This window comes from Peromyscus californicus, unplaced genomic scaffold (genome assembly GCF_007827085.1).
Source record: "Peromyscus californicus insignis strain IS unplaced genomic scaffold, ASM782708v3 Scaffold_12__1_contigs__length_115047231, whole genome shotgun sequence".
In the NCBI taxonomy this organism is placed as follows: Eukaryota; Metazoa; Chordata; class Mammalia; order Rodentia; family Cricetidae; genus Peromyscus; species Peromyscus californicus.
In genome coordinates this window covers 63068670-63086031 of record NW_026294413.1, presented here as the reverse complement: position 1 = coordinate 63086031, position 17362 = coordinate 63068670, and the positions used below count along the sequence as shown (strand labels likewise).

Below are 17362 nucleotides of genomic sequence, written 5' to 3'. Positions count from 1 at the left end.
TTCTCTATAGTTAATTCACGTGGTTACACACAACCATAGCTGACATGCATGCGCGCAAATGTAGGTGTGATTTCGATCTCTTTTGGAGCAGATAGGTTCCTTGGATTCCGACTGCACGTGGCTTCTCCTGGATCCTTCCACGCGCTGTCACTGGGTCTCCTCTGAGAAGGCATCAAGAACCCATCTGAGTTCTCACATTCATTCCTGGCACCTGTTAAGAATTCCAATTCCCAGCAAGACTTCCTGCGCCCCAGGAACACAGGGAGGGAAAAGGCAACCTCAGGACGTTTCTTCCTCCAGACACACGAGGGCGCTACGGAACTCCGGTCGCTCAGAAGGCGTCGAGGCGACGCTCTTGCTGGAGAGTCAACGGTGCTCAAGTCCGGGCCTGCGCCGGGCGCCCCACAGGGCAGCGCGAGCGTCACGTGCCGCGGCGTGGGCCGCTGCCTTGGAAACGCGGGGCGCGCGCTTCCTGAACTTGAAGGAGCCGGGGCCCGGGAGGATGCTGCTGGTGGACGGGCTGCGGTACGCCCGCAGGCTGTGTGGCCTGGGAGCCGGAGCGGCTCTGCGGGGACCCGCAGGCCGAAGCGGCCTGCGCAGCTGGGGTCGCGCCCGGGGAGTCAGCACCAGCTGGTCGCCGGTGGGCGCCGCCTTCAACGTCAAGCCCCAGGGCCGCCTGTGGGACCTGTTGGGAGAGCGCCGGGTGAGCGAGCGTGCCGTGGGTCTGGGCCGCGCGGCCGCTGCCTCTTGCTCAAAGGGGACTGTGCCAGGATAAGTGCGCACCAGGGTCCCACTGGCTTCCTACTCAGCCCTTCCCCTACTCAAGTTCGCTTTTTTTCCTTCTGGCTTCAAGAGTTCACACTTGGCTTTGTAACGACACTCTTCCGTCGAAAACTCCATCACACCTTCATTGTCCGTTTCGAGCTGCTTTGAAACAACCTGTTACACCGGGCATGGTGGTTCCTGTTTGTAAGACTCTCCTGATGGGTAAAGGCAAGAGGGTTCAAAGGGCAGCCCTTTTGGCTCCAAACCGAGTTTGAGACTAGCCTGAGTTACATAAGGACCTGCGTTTCAAAAAAATAAAAAAATAAAATAAAAAGCAACAACAGAACCCTATCGAGAAAAATTAGACTTCCCAGCGTGCCTTGGAGTTGATTGCTTAACCCGACAGAATTGCTTGGCTCTTTCCACCCTGCCTGTGGTGGTGTTGGACACTTGAAAATGAATGAGGGAAAGGCAGGGGATATTGGGAATGGTTTGCCTTTAAGGTTAAGGGTTGTTTTGGCCTTTTAACTTTTCGCTGTGGGGCAGCTTTCTCTAAGACGAATCTGCGATGTAGTTGCATTGCATTTCATGGTATGAGCATCTGTGTTTAGCTTTGTCTATTTGAAAGTTCTTTCTATATAAAATTCCCTCCAAGACCCATAAGGGTAGATGATGCTGGTATTAATGGAATCGGTGGTAGAACTGCCTATTAGTACCGAGCAGGAAGATATGAAAAGGAAGCTTGGTTTTGAGTGGATGAGATATAACTGATTCCAGCCATATTTTAAAAAAAATTTATTGTGTGTGCATGCAGATGTGAATGAGTGCAAGTATGGCCTGGTGCAGGCCAGAGGGCAATTTTTAGGGGTCTGTTGCCTTTTACTTTGTGGAGGCAGGGTCTCTCTTGTTTTTGCTAATGGACTGTGTACTCCAGGTTATCTTACCCTCTTCAATCTGGTCCTTGGGCTTCTGGGTGTTTTCTTGTTTCTATCTTGGAGTAGGAGTGCTGGGATTATAGTTGCTTGCCACAAAAATTCAGCTTTAAAGTTACTTATTTTATATGTGTTTTGCCCAAATGTATGTAAATGCACCACAGGTGTGCAGTGCCATCCATGCGCACATGGAGGTAAGAAGAGGGTGTTCGATCCCCTGCAACTGAAGTTACGGACAGGTTGCAAACTGCCATGTGGATGCTGGGAATAGAACCCAGGTCCTCTGCAAGAGCAGTGAGTACTCTTAACCACTGAGCCATCTCTCCAGTCCTTCCTCCACATTGTGTTTTAATTATATTTTTTGTTTGTGTGTATAGGTGCCTGTATGTGTGTGGAGTTCAGGGACAACTTTGAGGAGTCGGTTCTCTCCTTCCACCATGTAGGTTCCAGGCTTGGAGGCAAGCATTTTTACCCATCGAGCCATCTAGATGGCCTCTGAATCACTTTCTTACATGGGTTGGGGGGATTGGACTCAGGTCCTCAGCTTGCAAATTGAGTGCTTTTACCCACTGAACCAACCCTCCCAGCCCCCTTGGCATAGGTTTTTTTTTTTGTTGTTTGTTTGTTTGTTTGTTTTTTTTTTTTTTGCATGGATAAGTACAGGAGGTTTCAAGTTGGGGAATTAAAAAAAAATTTTTATTACATTATTCTCCACCCTCCGTGTGTGTGTGTGTGTGTGTGTGTGTGTGTGTGTGTGTGTGTGTGTGCGCGCGCGTATGTATTCATGTGCATACACATGAGTATGCCATATGCACATATGGAGGTCATAGGACTTCCATGCGTAGGCTCTTTCCTTGTATCATGTGTTTCTGGGGCAACAAAATTATGACTTTAGTCTTGGCTGTCATGTTTGGTGACAATGGCCTTTATCCACTGAACCGTTTGTTTGGTTTGGTTTTTTGAAGTTAGGGTCTTGCTTGTATATCCCTGGCTGTCCTGGAGTTTGTCAAGTGCCAGAGTTCAGTTGTGTGTCCTTATACCCCAAACGTTTTCTCTTAAAGCATTTTTCTGGGTGGCTGTGGTAGCACCCACATATAATCTTAGCATTTTGGGTGCTTAGACAGGAGGAACTGAGGTTCCAGGCTTCTGTCACAGAAAACAAAAAGAACTTTAAAGCACATTTCCTTATCTGTAAAAGGAGAATGTACTACTTGTTAGAGAACTGCGTGATTTAGATGAGAGAACCTTTGTAAAGTACATGGCACACTTTGGCATATGTCATTAAATGTCAGCTTTCTCCTGCTTTCCTGGAGGGCTCTCGGATTCGTGCTTGAACTGCTTTAAAAAGACTTTTTTAAATGGTTGTTCCCGTTAGATTAGTGATTTTTTTTCTTTATTAAAATACTGAAATGCCTTAGTTTTAGCCAGTGACTAGGGTTAGTATGTGGAGTCTGCTTGTGCGTCTACTGGCCTCTGTTTTGTAGTAGGGAACAGGTTGGTGTTATGTGTGGAGATTCGCTCTGTGAGAGGCCTGGTCCTGGGCACTCCACACATGCTTGCTGCCTTAGTTTGTTTCCATGCTGTCTGTCAGAGGTGTGCCGCCAGCCTCGACATACCTGCTGAGAAAACTGAAGCCTGGAAGGAATGATATGTGACCAAGGCTGTAAGTGGATTATGGTTATCATTAACATCTGTTACGTGCTGTCTGCAGGCCAGGCACTGTTGTAAGTTTTGTTAAACCTTTGAATCTTCATATAATCCTCCCAGCTGTTTTCTCATGGAGCCTCAGTACTGACAGCTGGACCTATACCATTTGCTTCTTTTTGAAAAAGAAGGAAGGCTTGAAGAAAACATAAAATTTCAGACATGTTGTAGTGTAGTTCTGTGTAGTGTAACAGAGAAAGAGCGACACTATTCCCATTGCACAGATGTGGGTAGTCTGGATATATCAATTAAAATCAGGACTTCATGCAAAAGTAGTTCTAGGGAAAAAAACAAAACTATACTTTTGGCTATAAATTGGAAATGTTGTTTTGGACTTTTAGGGTCTTTTTGGAGTTCCTGAGCTCAGCAGCCCCGAAGGATTCCATGTTGCCCAGAAGGAGGCCTTGAGGAAGACGGAGCAGCTGGTGGAGCGAGCATGTTCCACACCCCCAGGGCTGCAGACAGTCCTCATCTTTGACGAGCTCTCGGATTGCCTGTGCAGAGTGGCCGACTTGGTGAGACTTAGAAGCACAAACAGGGGTGTGTGTGAGTGCAGGCACATGCATGCCACTGATGCATGGATGAAGGGCAGAGGACAACTCACGAATCTGTCCTTTCTTGTCACCTTGTAAGTGGAATCCATGGCTGAAACTTAGGTCACCAGGCCTGCAAGCCAGACCTCCTACTTGCTGAGTCATCTTGCCAGAAAAGGGCCCAAACTTGATTACTTGTATCAGTGAAGGTGATTTGTGGCACATAGAGTCCAAAATAGGATTGTTCAGAATCTGATGTAGTTCTGACCTATGTGGAATTTCCCTCAATGTTCATTCAGTGTTGAGGTTGCCGAGTACCAAACATTGTCCTCATCACCAGGATGAGTTAAAAACCATCAGCTTTGCCCGAGTTAGACAATGTCCTGGAGTTCATTGGTTTTTAGGAGAGTTAGGTAGTGCCTCAATGGTATCTCATCTGTATTAACTGGTTTAATCCCTTCTGCCTATCTTCATTTACCTCACTTTGGCAGCCACACATGTCTGTCTGTCTGTCTTTCTCTCTCTCTCTGTGTATGTGTATGTATGTAAGAGGTCACCTAGGCTTTTCTAGAACTCACTGTGTGGTTCAAGCTGGCCTTAACTCATTCAGTCCCCCTAGCCTTGCAAGTGCTAGGTCTGTAGTGCCTGGCACAGTCCATGATCCACTTGGACAGTCGCTCAGTTCTGTCTTTCTAGAATGTCTAGGATCAGATGTGCATTTGAGACCAGCTTGTTCATTTCCATTATGCAGACTGTTTTTTCCTCTCATGCCCTTGAGTTGATTGAACAGTAACAAATTTCACATGATAATGCATTCACTCTGGTATCCCTAGATTTATAGGGAAATGGTGAAACTGTTTTGTTGTAAAGGGTTTTCCCCGGCGTGATGTTTGGGCCCCAGCTTTCACTGGGTCTTTGTGCTGTTCATGGGATCTGCTTCCTCAGTGGTGGAGACATCATGGACATGCCCTGCTCAGGAGGTCCTGTGCTTTGCCATCTTCCTGTGTCATCAGTGGACATCTGAAAAGGGCAAATCTATGCATGGGCGTGTCTCACACAGTCCACAGTCTACTTTGACAGCCACTCTAGTCTGAGACCCTGATTTGTTGTCTTAGTCTGCATCCTAGTTAGGCCGTGGTCGAGAATTTTCCCCACTTTGTTTATTTTGCTCTTGTGTCTTCTGTTTTGAGCTTTACAACTATTAATGAAGTATAACATTTAAAAACCGCTTTCTAACCAGGTGCAGTCTTACCTGCCCAAATGCCGGCACTTGGGAACCTGAGGCAGGCAGATCATGAGATTGAGGTCACCCTGGACCACATAGTGAAATACTGTCTCACAACAACAGCCAACTATAAAAAGAAACCCAAACAAATTATAATGTAATTTATATGTATAATTCTCTGGGTAAATAATTCCAAGAATGTCTTTTCTTTTTTAATTTTTAAGGAATTTCCTGCCTCTATGATCAGTACCATTGTAAGGCAAGAATTTCATAAACTGTCAGGAAATGGACATTTTGTTTTGTTTTCTTTTTCTCATGTAGTTTTTATGAAATAGGAGTATTTTCTTTGTTACCTTTACAAATAAGCTTTTATGCTAATCGGGCTTCATTGATGGAGCAGTCAGCAAGGTTAAAGTATTTTCCCACTAGCACGAGGACCCGACTTGCTCTCCAGCACCGTGTGAGGAGCCAGTGTGGTGATCACACCCACAGCCCCAGCACTAGGGAGGTAGAGACAGGAGGATTGATTGCTCCAGGCTCAGTGAGAGACACTGTCTCTAAAGCGAGCTAGAGAAGAACTGAGGAAGAGATCTGCTATGGACTTTTGGCTGCAGTACATATGCACAGATCCAGGAACATTCACACACACACAGACATGCTAACGTTTGGACTTTTCACATCGTAACTTCTGTGGCATGTGGAAGGGCAATTTGTAAAATAAATTGTACATGCTACACAGCTCATTTTTTTGGGTGCCTTATAATGTACCAAGTGTGCCAAACTAGGGATTCAAATGCTTTTGCATTGAATGTTATTTGATAATAAAATTAGGAAATTTTACCTTGTGATGGTTTTTGTTTGTCTTTTTAAGACAAAGTCTCACTATTTAGTGAAAGCTGGCTTGGAACTTTGATCCTTCTGCCTGGCCTCCTGAGTGCTGGGATTACGGGTATGTTCCACCATGCCTGATTCCCTTGGGTTGGCTTTATTTCATGGTTAGCCATAGTCATTCTTCATACGTCGAGAATAAAGAAGATGTGGAGTATTTCATAGTTTCCCTGCATTTTCTTACTCACCTGTTGGTTCTTTTGCAGTGTGCTGCAGTTAACATGAATGCTTGCTTTATATGATTTCCTATGTTTTTGGTTTTGTTTTTTTTAAATCCTTGATTAAATTATCCTGTTGCCATAGCAGAAACAGAATGGTTGTATACTGTTCTAGATGAGGACCAGGAATTCATATTTCCCTCTTATAAAAGGCCCATAAAGAGAATGTGCCTCTCACCCCCAGCCTAGGATGTTATGGTTTTGAAATTAGGTGTCATTCTAAAAATGTGCCCCTAAGTGGCTCTCTGGTGCTGGGTCAGCACGGGAATGCCACACTACAGTTTGAGTTCCAGAGTTTTAAAATGTTCAAGACCAAGGTCTGCTTACTAGAATTGTAGGATAGAAAGGATTTGCTGGTTATTCATTTGAAGGTGAAAAACTTATAAAATGAAGTTCATGAAAATATTTGCTTTGGAATGAAACAAACTTGGTTCCAAGGAACTACAGAGTTCACAAACATCTAGAAAGAACTGAAAGAATCTGCTTTGCCTCAGTGGAGGCAAATCCAGTGAGGAAATTCATGGGTTGAGCCAAGTGGCACATCCTAAATCTGGCTTTGTTTGTACCCTCCCTCGGTCTTTGACTCCAGTTCCATCAACATCCTTTTGGTTTTGTCTTTTCCCTTGTTAGGCAGACTTTGTGAAGATCGGACACCCCGAGCCCGCCTTCAGAGAGGCTGCGGAAGAGGCCTGCAGGAGCATCGGCACCATGGTGGAAAAGTATGTTTCCTCCACGCCACGGTGGCGTTGTGTATTCGCTTGTCACTCCTAGGGCGGGTGAGAGGGTGTGTGTGTGATCTAGCAGCCCAGAAAGGTGGGGTGGGAGAGCTGGGTCAGGTCCCCTTTCAGCACTGCTGCTGGGGTTATTCACCTGTCCTCTCTCTTCCTTTGTCTGTATTTGGATAATTGAGTCGACTTTTAGGGCTGCTGTGTGTGAAAATGAAAGGAGGTAAATGTGAGGTGCTTAAAAGGTGTCAGGCACACAGGGGCATATGGTAATATTTGTCATCATTATTGTTGGTGGTAATAGTGTGGTTGGTTTATGTAGAGAACTTCAATTCAGGAATTGCCTACTGTCAATAATAATGATGACAAAATGTTACCATATGTCCCTGTGTGCTGGCATGGTCCTTTGCTGACCCTGGGAGAGCTGGCTCTTCCCCTCACTGGCTACTACAGTAGAAGAGCTGGTCCTGCCCCTCATGGGAGAGATGGCCCCACCCCTCACCACAGGTGTAGAAAAGCTGGCCCTGGTGGCATGGACGGAAAAGAGCTGGCTCTGCCCCTTGCCTGAGGAGGGTGGTCTGGACTGACCAAAACAGCTACCACCCAGACCCACACACATCCAGCGCTTTGAGTTGGCCCATCCCAGCATCTACCCCATCTGCTGGAGCATGTGAAGAGACTGGTTCTGCAGGGTCTCTATGACTCGGCGCAACAGCAGGATATCCGAGAGGAGTTTCAGTGAGGGTCAAGTATTGATGGTGTACCAGAAGCCAGAGGCCTTGAACCAGACCAATAACTCATTGCATCCAACATTTGCAAGTAAAGCTGAGTGGACCAAACGGTATACCATGTGACACACCATGGCTCCCAGTGCCACTGAGACCAGTGAAGAGATGTTAGAGAGGTGGGAAAGGAGGAGGAGAAGTGTTTCGTTCTTTGATTTTGTTTTGTTTTTAATTAATATTTTTTAAAATTTTCTTTTGTGGGAGATGCTACAGGGGTGAGGGGCAGATATGGAGGGACTGGGAAATGAGTGGGATTGGGGTACATGATGTGAAATTCCCAAAGAGTCAATAAAAAGGTCATGTTTTAAGAAAAAAGAAAACAAGCTGTATAAGCCATGGGGTGTGAGCAGCACTCCTCCATGGATTCTGTTTCCGTTCCTGCCTCCAGTTTCCTACCTTGGTATCCCGCAGTGGATTATGACATGGGCCACGTAAGCCAAATAACCCCTTTCCTCCCCAAGCTGCTCTTGACTGGTCTTTTCACAGCAATAGAAGGCTAACTAGGGCAGTCAGTAAGGGCTTCTGAGTGTCTTTGGGGCTGTTTGGGGCTCCTGGAGTCCAGTGTGAGCCGCTTGCTGTTGCATACATGACTGGGCCGCAGGGTGGGGAGCCACAGTATGTGTTTACATGAAGTAGCTGTATAGACTGTTGAGTAGGGATCAGGACTGTCTCAACAAACACCGCCTGGCTACCTTTCTCTTGATGTAGAGTAAAATTTTTAAAAATTAAAAAAAAGTTACAACATCACATGTTTTCATTCATGATCTTTCTAGGTTGAATACGAATGTGGAATTGTATCAGAGTCTGCAGAAATTACTAGATGATAAGAAGCTTATGGATTCCCTTGATGCAGAAACCAGGTACACACCATTCATTCATTTCCTTATGACTGACTGCAGACCAAGCTAGAGAGCCCTCTGGCTCTCTGGGTTGGAATGTTCTTTCAGTACCTGAGGCTCCTGCACTTTCTTGGAGACTCGGCCACACTACCTTTTCTCTTTACACTGTGTCTGTCGCTCCATCCTCTTACCCATAGTCACCACCAACATCTTACTTGTTGCCTTGGTAATTTGTTTCCATCTCTCTGCCTCACTGGCTGAGCTCTATAAGGCTGTTTCTCAGTCTGTTTATTCATTGCTGCAAGATGAATGACCAGTGGTAGCCTCCTGTTAAATTGCTCATATTCATACCATCTCTATGCTTATAGTTCCATAATAGCACCATCAGGAGATATCAGCAAGTTGATTTATTTGCTGGGTGGCTCTCCAGATCCTTAAAATGATGAGTTCTGGCTCATTAGAGTACAATCATTCATTATAATTAGAGGCCCAGTGCTAACTCAGCACACAGGAGGACCTTAGAACCTTGTTTCTTTGCTGAAATTTTTCTATAGGCTAAATGTAGCACCAGTGGGAGCCCAGTGGGTGAAAAGGGTCTGCCGGTAAGCCCAGTGACCTGAGTTCAATCCCTGGGGTCCACATGGTGGGAGGAAAAACTGACTCCTGGAGGTTGTTCACTGACCTCCCTACTCATGCCATGGCAGGTGTGTACATGCACACACACACACACACACACACACACACACACACACACACACACACACACACGGATATACACATGGATACATATACACCAACACGCATTCATGCATGCATATGCTTATGGCTGCTTTTGTATTTTATCACAGCAACAGAAAAAAAAAATTAACACTCTCAGAGAACAAGTATTTCTGGGAATACTGACCTAGAAACATAGAAAGCCTCATCATTTATTTGCCTATGATATTGGTGTATAAATAGAAATTAATTATTTTCTTCACCTGTTTATCCTCCTTTTGTTTATGAGATACTTATATTCTTTACCTGCCTCATTTCCCTCTTCCTGCTTCCGTCTCCCTGTCTCTCTCCATATATGGCTTGTCACCCCAGCTAAAGCTTTATTCCCCGGAGCTCAGTTGGGAATGGGGCCTTGCTTCAGTTCAGATATGAGTTCCAGGCATTGTACACACTGTGGGATGAGTGCTGGGACTTAACCTCGCCCGCCAGCAGGGGTGCAGGGACCTGGTCTTGTTTCTCCCCATGGCTTCGGAAGCTCAGGATCTTGGTGGAGCTAGCTGTGTCGTCTGGGTAGGTGTTTGATTGTAATATTAGGCTTGGATTATATTGTCTTCATTAGCAAAGCTAGTTAAGCTTCAGTGTGTCTGCATCATCCCAGATGAGTACTCACTTTACACTAGTTTACTATAACAATATAAAGTATTGGCTATAGCTTATTTAGGACCTGGCTTTAAGAAATGGCTCCAACTTGTAATCTCCCTGTCATTCTTTCCCAAGTCCTGGAGCTACAGGCTTCCCAGATGCCCTCAAGGCCCCCGAAGTTTTAGAATTTTAGATCTTGGGCTGAGTACAGCTCACTGCTAGAGAACCAGCCTGGTATATGCAAGGCCCTGGGTGTGAACCCAGCACCATGTGGAAGATGGTTAGAATAATGTTAATTCTGTTAATTCAGTGAGCTGGGTGTGGTTGTGCTCGACCATGATCTCAGCACTCAGGAGGCTGAGGCAAGTTCACAAGTTTGAAGCTAGCTTGGGCTGTCTAGCAAGATCCTACCTTATAAAACAAAACAGCAATAAATTCCTAAGTAAAATTGTATTATAGAGTAATTGGGAAAATAAATATATTCATTTTGAGAAGTCATAGCCAGAAGAATATATCAAATACTCCATTAGTCTACCACTAGAAACAGAAGCAATTTCAAACAAACAGACGAACAAACAACCGTGTCGTTGATAGGAAAGTTGTTAATTGGCCTCAAGCCTGAAGGCAGACTACAAAGAGCCCAAGTTCTCCTCTCTGGCACAGCATGAGAGAGGTGCTGGCCAGCCGCACCAGCTGGAAGAAAGACAGAAAATGCATGCAGGGGTCTTGAGAAGCTGTCCAAGTGTGAACTGGTCCTGTTTCTAGTTACTCGGACTTGGATGGAGCTGAAATAATTAAGATGTTAGCTTTCCCAGCTAACATGTAATAAGCTCTTACATAATAAGTTAGTAGGGACTCTCTGTCAACTGGGATTGTACCTATTTCTGAGATATTAAGCTCCTTGTTTCAGATAAATAAACAAATTGTGGGTATGCTTATCATCTGTGTGTGTTGCAATAGTTTTTATAGTAAATTTCAGAAGTCCTGATTTGAACATGAAGACTGATTTTTTTGTAATTTTAATGAACTCCTGTAACTTGTGCTCCCTTCATTTTAGGCGAGTGGCTGAACTATTTATGTTTGATTTTGAAATCAGTGGAATCCATCTAGATGAAGAAAAGGTAAATACTTTTTAAAATATGCTTTTAAATTTATTTATCATATGTGTGTGAGTTGGCCTGTATTTATGTATGTGCACCATGTGCATGGCCTTGGAGATCAGAAGGGGGTTTCAGAAGCCCCTGGTACTGCAGTTACAGGTGGTTGTGAACCACCATGTAGGTGCTGGGAACCAATCCCTGTTCTTCTGCAAGAGAAATCAGTGCTCTTAACCTTTGAAGCATCTCTCTATCCTCATCTTTTCTTTCTTGAAACAGGAGCTATTTAGCCTCAGCTGGCCTGGAACTTGCTGTGTAGACTAGGCTGGCCTCAAACCCACTCTGCCTCAGACTTATTTATTTATTTATTTTGAGATCAGTCTTTTGTAGCCCAGGTTAGCTTTGATCTTGCTATGTAGTTGAGTATGAACTTGAACTTCTGATCTTTCACCAGGCTTAGTGCTGGAGATTGAACTCAGGGCCTCATATGTGCCAGGGCAAGCACTCTACTAGCTGAGCTCCATCCTCAGCTCTTTTTTCTGTTTTGTTTTTTTGAGACAGGGTTTCTCTGTGTAGCATTGCACCTTTCCTGGAACTCACTCTGTAGCCCAGGCTGGCCTCGAACTTACAGAGATCCACCTGCCTCTGGAGTGCTGGGATTAAAGTCGTGCCCTACAATGGCCCGGTCTTTTTTCTTTTTTTGAAGACAGGGTTATGTGTTGACCAAGTTGGCTTTGAGCTTGCCGTGTATCCAAGGCTGCCTTGAATTCCTGACCTTCCTGTCTTCACCTCCTGCTAGGATTACAGGCATGTGTCACCAGACCAGGCTTTCAGCTCTTTTGACCAGTGTTGTTACTAACATTTAGTTGCGAGAGCCCTTGTGTATCACTTGACTAGGTAAACTCTTAGGACTTTTTTCACTTGTGGTAAAATTCTTCTGTAGGTGGTATCTACATGTAGTGCTCTCTGGAAGCTGGCCCATCACCCCTGATAATCCAGAATGAAGCAATAACACAGCTAGAGTGTTAGGTATCATGGAATGAGGCTGAGATGGAGAGTAAGGGGGCTGTTAACAGAGGTGTCTTGGGTTAGCACTGTTTGTGCCTGGTGGGTTCACACACTTGCTATGACAGCAGCAGCGGCGTTGTGTGACCTACAGGGTTCACTCTGGCTGGAGGGCCTGGCACATTGTCTGCACCTCTTGTTTTATAGATGTAGAAGCAGAGGAACTTGCTTAGGATCTCAGCTTTAGTGCCAGGAGTTCTTACACTGGCTGCTGCTGTCCTCAGAATATGATGCTATGCCAGGCTGAGTCCCTGGTGTGGGTAGCAGCTCAGTGTTGGGGTATAGGAGTGATTGAATGCCATCACGAGTGCCCCCCCATGACCTCATCTGCTCACCAACTGTCTAATTATTATTAGTTTTTAAAGATAGCTCTGGCCATCCTAATAAATGCAGTGAATTCAGAACCATTATCTAGGAACAGAAGTTGATTTATCAGGATGTCTTGGGAAGTAAGTGGCATTCTTGACCATGTGCAACCAGACTTCCGTGCCTGAGACTTCTCCATCTGGATCAACCAACTGCAGATTAAAAACATTCAGGAAAAAATGTGCCTGCATTGAGCTCAGAGAAGACTTTTCTAAACAATACCTTTTGTGCTCTCACCTGGCCTTTACATTGATTTATGTTTCCTAGTGATTGAGAGATTTTCTAAAGTTGGTGGAAGGAGGTGCAGAGGTTCCATGCAGATGGACTGACCATGTGTGGATATTGCTGTCTGAGGTTGGGGTGTATTGGCACCAGTCAATACCAATGCCAGATCAGATAAATAGGTCTTCATCTTTTTGTCTGTCTCTCCTCTCTCTTAATTTTTTTTTTTTTTTTTTTTGGTTTTTCGAGACAGGGTTTCTCTGTGTAGCTTTGCGCCTTTCCTGGAACTCACTTGGTAGCCCAGGCTGGCCTTGAACTCACAGAGATGCGCCTGGCTCTGCCTCCCAGGGTTGGGATTAAAGGCGTGCGCCACCACCGCCCGGCTGGATTTTGTTTTTTGAGACGCTATATCCGTTTTGTAGCCCAGACTGGCCTTGAACTTGTGATGATCCTCTTGCTCCAGCCTCAGGAGTGCTGGGATCACTTGTGTGAGCTGGTTTTGAACTCCTGGGTCAAGCACTTCTCCTGCTTTAGTTTCCCCTGATAGCGAGCGACAGGGAGTGTTTCTAGTAGTTTTAAAGGTGTTCAGAGTCCTGATCCTTGCACCATGGATGGTTTTGGAATGATGAAATGATATGCCCAGAAGATCACTCGAGTCAGAAAGTTAACTGTATTTTATTTTTTCAGAGGTTTTAACACTTCATAAAATTTGGGGGATGACTAATTTTATTACAGCGTGCTTTATTTTTTTCATAAAAAAGCTTTGGGAAACATTTTAGAGCTATAATTTTTAGATGGTGTTCATCATTTTTGTTATTCCACTGATTACCACTAGGTGGCAATACATTGCTACAAGAGAAGTCTGGACTAAAAAGACATTGGAGGTGCTGGAAACCAATATTTCCTAGTAAAGTTTGGCTTTTCTATATTGAAAACTTTAGGTTATTATTTTATATTTACTTTTTTTGAGACAGGAGCCTTGTTATATAACCAGGGCTGGGATTAAACTTGCAGTGTGGTTCAGACTGACTTTGAACATTCAAAATGCCTGTCTCAGCATTTCCCAGTGCTGGGATTATTTATGTGTATCACCATACCTGGCTTATTTATATTTTTCAGCATTCTTTTTTTGAGACAGGATCTCATCCCAGAGTGGCGTGGAATCACTATGTTGCTGAGGCTGACATTGAACTTCTTTCTAATCTGCCTGCGTCCATTTTCTATGTACTGGGATTGCACACGTCCAGTTTGTACAGTGCTGAGGACCAAGTTCAGGGTTTTGTGCATGGTAGACAAGCACTCAGCTGAACTACATCACCCCAGTCCTTCTCAGCTTCTTGTCAAATACATCTTACATCTGTGTCTGAAAAAACTAGTGTTGCTTAATAGTTTTTAAACACAGGCTGTAAGATTACCTGAGGCCACCACAAGCCATTCGGAAGCCTGACTTGTTTTTCCCGATGGATGACTGAATGTGCACACCTAGTTCTCTACTGGACCTCAGAGATTACAGGGGGTATAGTTTATATTTGTGGTGCATGCTGGGAAAGAGTCTCAGGAGGTAGAGTGCTTGCGTAGCATGCATGGGCCCTGGGTTCAGTCCTCAGCACTGCATCAAACAAGTATGACTGTGTACAGCCTGTAATCCCATCATGCAGTGGGACTGGGATCTGAGGGATAGAGGGAGCAGGAGGGTCCGAAGCTTAAGGTCATCCTCTGCTATAGAGCCAGCCTGGGCTGCATGAGACTGTCTCAAAAAAAATTTTTTTTTTGAGGTGACTTCTTTGACCATGGACCTCCAGAAACTCCTCCATGGAGATTATGCTCTGGAGGTGTGACTGCAAGCTAATGCTTACATGCCAGTGCCAACACCAGCCTCATTGTACTTGACTGTGAGGAACTGGTCCATGGACCACACACGTGGGACGTAGTGTAGAGTACAGTTCTGCCCCACAGGCCTCTGCCTCTTCTTTCCTTCCTTTTTTCCTTCCTTTCTCCTTTTCCCTTCATTCCTCCCTCCCTCCCTCCCTCCCTTCTTCCCTCTCTCCCTCCCCCCTCCCCTCCCCCTCTCCCCTCCCCTCCCTCCCTCCCTCCCCTTCCTCCCTCTCTCCCTCCTTCCTTCTCTCCTTCCTCTGTTTATTTATTCATACTATTTTTGAGGCAGGATCTGAATGACCCTGAGTTCTCCTGCCGTAGTGTCCTGAATCTAGCTTAGCAAGTACATGCCCTGTACCCCGCTTGAGTATGCTGTTAAGGGCTTTGTTGCTCTCATTCTGTAGGATTGTGTGTGAACCAGAGCCTCTGAACTGAACCTCCTGGGTGTTCACTACTGGTTTGTGCCGAACTGTGCTTCTCATTCCCCTCCCCCTTTGGCTTTTAGTCTAGTCTTGTAAGATTCAACATCTTTGTAAGCTACTTTTCAAATACTTAATTTGTCTTACTTCAGAAATACTCTAAAAGTGCCACCAAACAGGTGTAGGGAGCCCCCTTGTTGACTGAGTTAATGAAGGTGTGGGGGACAGGATTACACTCAAATGTTCTACATCAGCAGTTCAGATGTTGATTTCCCACCGCTGTGGACTTGTCTATTGTGAAATGCTAATTTATATTGCTTTGAAATACCTTCCTCCCACTTGTAGCGCAGAAGAGCAGTGGACCTCAATGTTAAGATCCTGGATTTGAGCAGTACTTTTCTTATGGGAACCAACTTTCCCAACAAGATACAGAAGCATCTCTTACCAGAGCACGTTCAACACCACTTTGCCCGTGATGGGAGTTATGCAGTCATTGATGGTCTACATGCAGAAGCCTCAGATGACTTGGTAGGAGTTCTCCATTGCTTGGTGTTCAGCTCCCCTCTGAACACCGATGGATGTGTATTACTGCTGTTTTAACCCCCAAATCATTACTAACATGGTATTATAGCCTTAAAGATCCTGTTGCATTACTAAGCTCTGAATATTTAATTTGTGGCACAGTTAATTCCACAAATGCTTTGAGTAAGGAAGATAGTTAAATTCATGTCTCTCAAGGACTTCGTTTTTGGAGTCACTAGTCATTGACTTTTAAGGTCACATCATTACTTTGAGTGCATGAAATGCTGTTTGGCATAGAGACAGAAGCATTGGCAAATTGACCTCCCAGAGCCCTGTCCCATGTACAGTGTGTCCCGTCAAGTGCTGTAGACCTGGTGGGCTTTTCTTGGGAAGCCATGGCTAGCTGTGGGCAGTGAGAGCATTGGCCTGGGTGGTTTGCGGAAGATTTTGAGCCACAACATTAGATCTTTGACTTTCTCTTCTTTCTCTCCTACCCTCTAACTACAGGTTCGGGAAGCTGCTTATAAAATTTTCCTTTATCCCAATGCTGGTCAGTTGAAATGCTTAGAAGAATTGCTGAGCAGCAGAGATCTTCTGGCAAACTTAGTAGGTTATTCTACATTTTCTCACAGAGCCCTCCAGGGAACTATAGCTCAGACTCCAGGTAAGCCCGTTTCTCCAACTTCTAAGAACAAATAAGACTTTGAGGAAACAGCATTTCTAGTGAGTGGGTGGGTGGATTGACAATGCTGGAGAGCCACCCCAGAGGACTGTGCTCCTAGCCCAGAACTTCTGATTTTAAATACCTATTAAAAAAAAAAAAAAGACATTGCCTTATAGCCCAGCCTATCTTTGAACTCAGGATCTTCTTGCATGAGCTTCGTGGATGCTGGGATTATAGCATGAGCTACCATGTCCAATAGGGTCTTGTTTTTAATATATTTAGAGAGCCATTTGTTGATACTTTTGGTATCTTTTAATAGAAGAGTTAGTAATTCGACCTATATTGTTTGTATGTGCTGAGAGCAAGTCAAATCTAAGTTTTCACTTGTTATTAATTTAAATTAATTTAATTCTAACTCAGCCCACCAGAGGACTGACTAACATCAGTCCTCTGATGGATGTAGAGTGAGAGGGTGAAGGGTGATGTTTTTGCTGAGCCAGGGTGATGAGGTCACAGCCGAACACAGTCCTGTGTGGGGAGATCTGTGCTAGGTGGGCAGGGGAAGTGGAATTAGACAAACTGGCCTTGGGCTGGGCTGGGCTGGGTCAGGGTACCCAGGAGAGAATGTCATGCACAGTGGGAAATGGAAATGCAGGTGAGCTTTCCAGGGGCATTTTAGCCTTTGGTAATTGAGGCAGTGAGTCAGCAGTGGGTGAGGATGGTGGAGCTGCTGAGATTCTAGGTGTGCTTTGGAGCTGTTGGTGGAGAGGGAGGAGTGGACAGTGCAGCGACTTACAGAGCACTCACACATGCTGTTGTAGAAGAGGGAGCACTGGGAAGGACTGTGAGGAGGAGTTCCAGCCTTCCTTCTGTCTTTGTTGCTACTTTGTGTATCCCCTCTTTTTCCACATGCTCCTTTGTTCCTCAGAGTTCCCTCACATCTTTCGCACTCTTCCCTATACAGCCGCTTCCCTCCACCTGTTACACTCCTTCTAGCCTGGGGGTCCTTGCTCAGATTGCAGCTTTCAGGCCTGAGTCCTGAACCCACCTCTTCCGTGATAAACTTCCGTTGGTGCGCTCTTTCTGCTTTCCTTGGACTTTAAACCTTTAGAGCACTTATTTTTATATTTATTTATTTATTTATTTATTTTTATGAACT

The 17362-nt window shown here is 45.0% G+C and overlaps 1 protein-coding gene across 1 annotated transcript in view; it reads left to right on the top strand.

The window, feature by feature from the left end:
• Nucleotides 1-381: 381 nt before the first annotated feature.
• Mipep (mitochondrial intermediate peptidase) overlaps nucleotides 382-17362 on the top strand; it is a 131232-nt gene continuing 114251 nt past the window's right edge. The window contains 7 exon segments of the mRNA XM_052733028.1: nucleotides 382-703; nucleotides 3743-3916; nucleotides 6896-6984; nucleotides 8549-8635; nucleotides 11031-11094; nucleotides 15363-15545; nucleotides 16047-16203. Coding sequence (XP_052588988.1) covers nucleotides 503-703; nucleotides 3743-3916; nucleotides 6896-6984; nucleotides 8549-8635; nucleotides 11031-11094; nucleotides 15363-15545; nucleotides 16047-16203 — 955 coding nt within the window. The 5' untranslated portion in view covers nucleotides 382-502.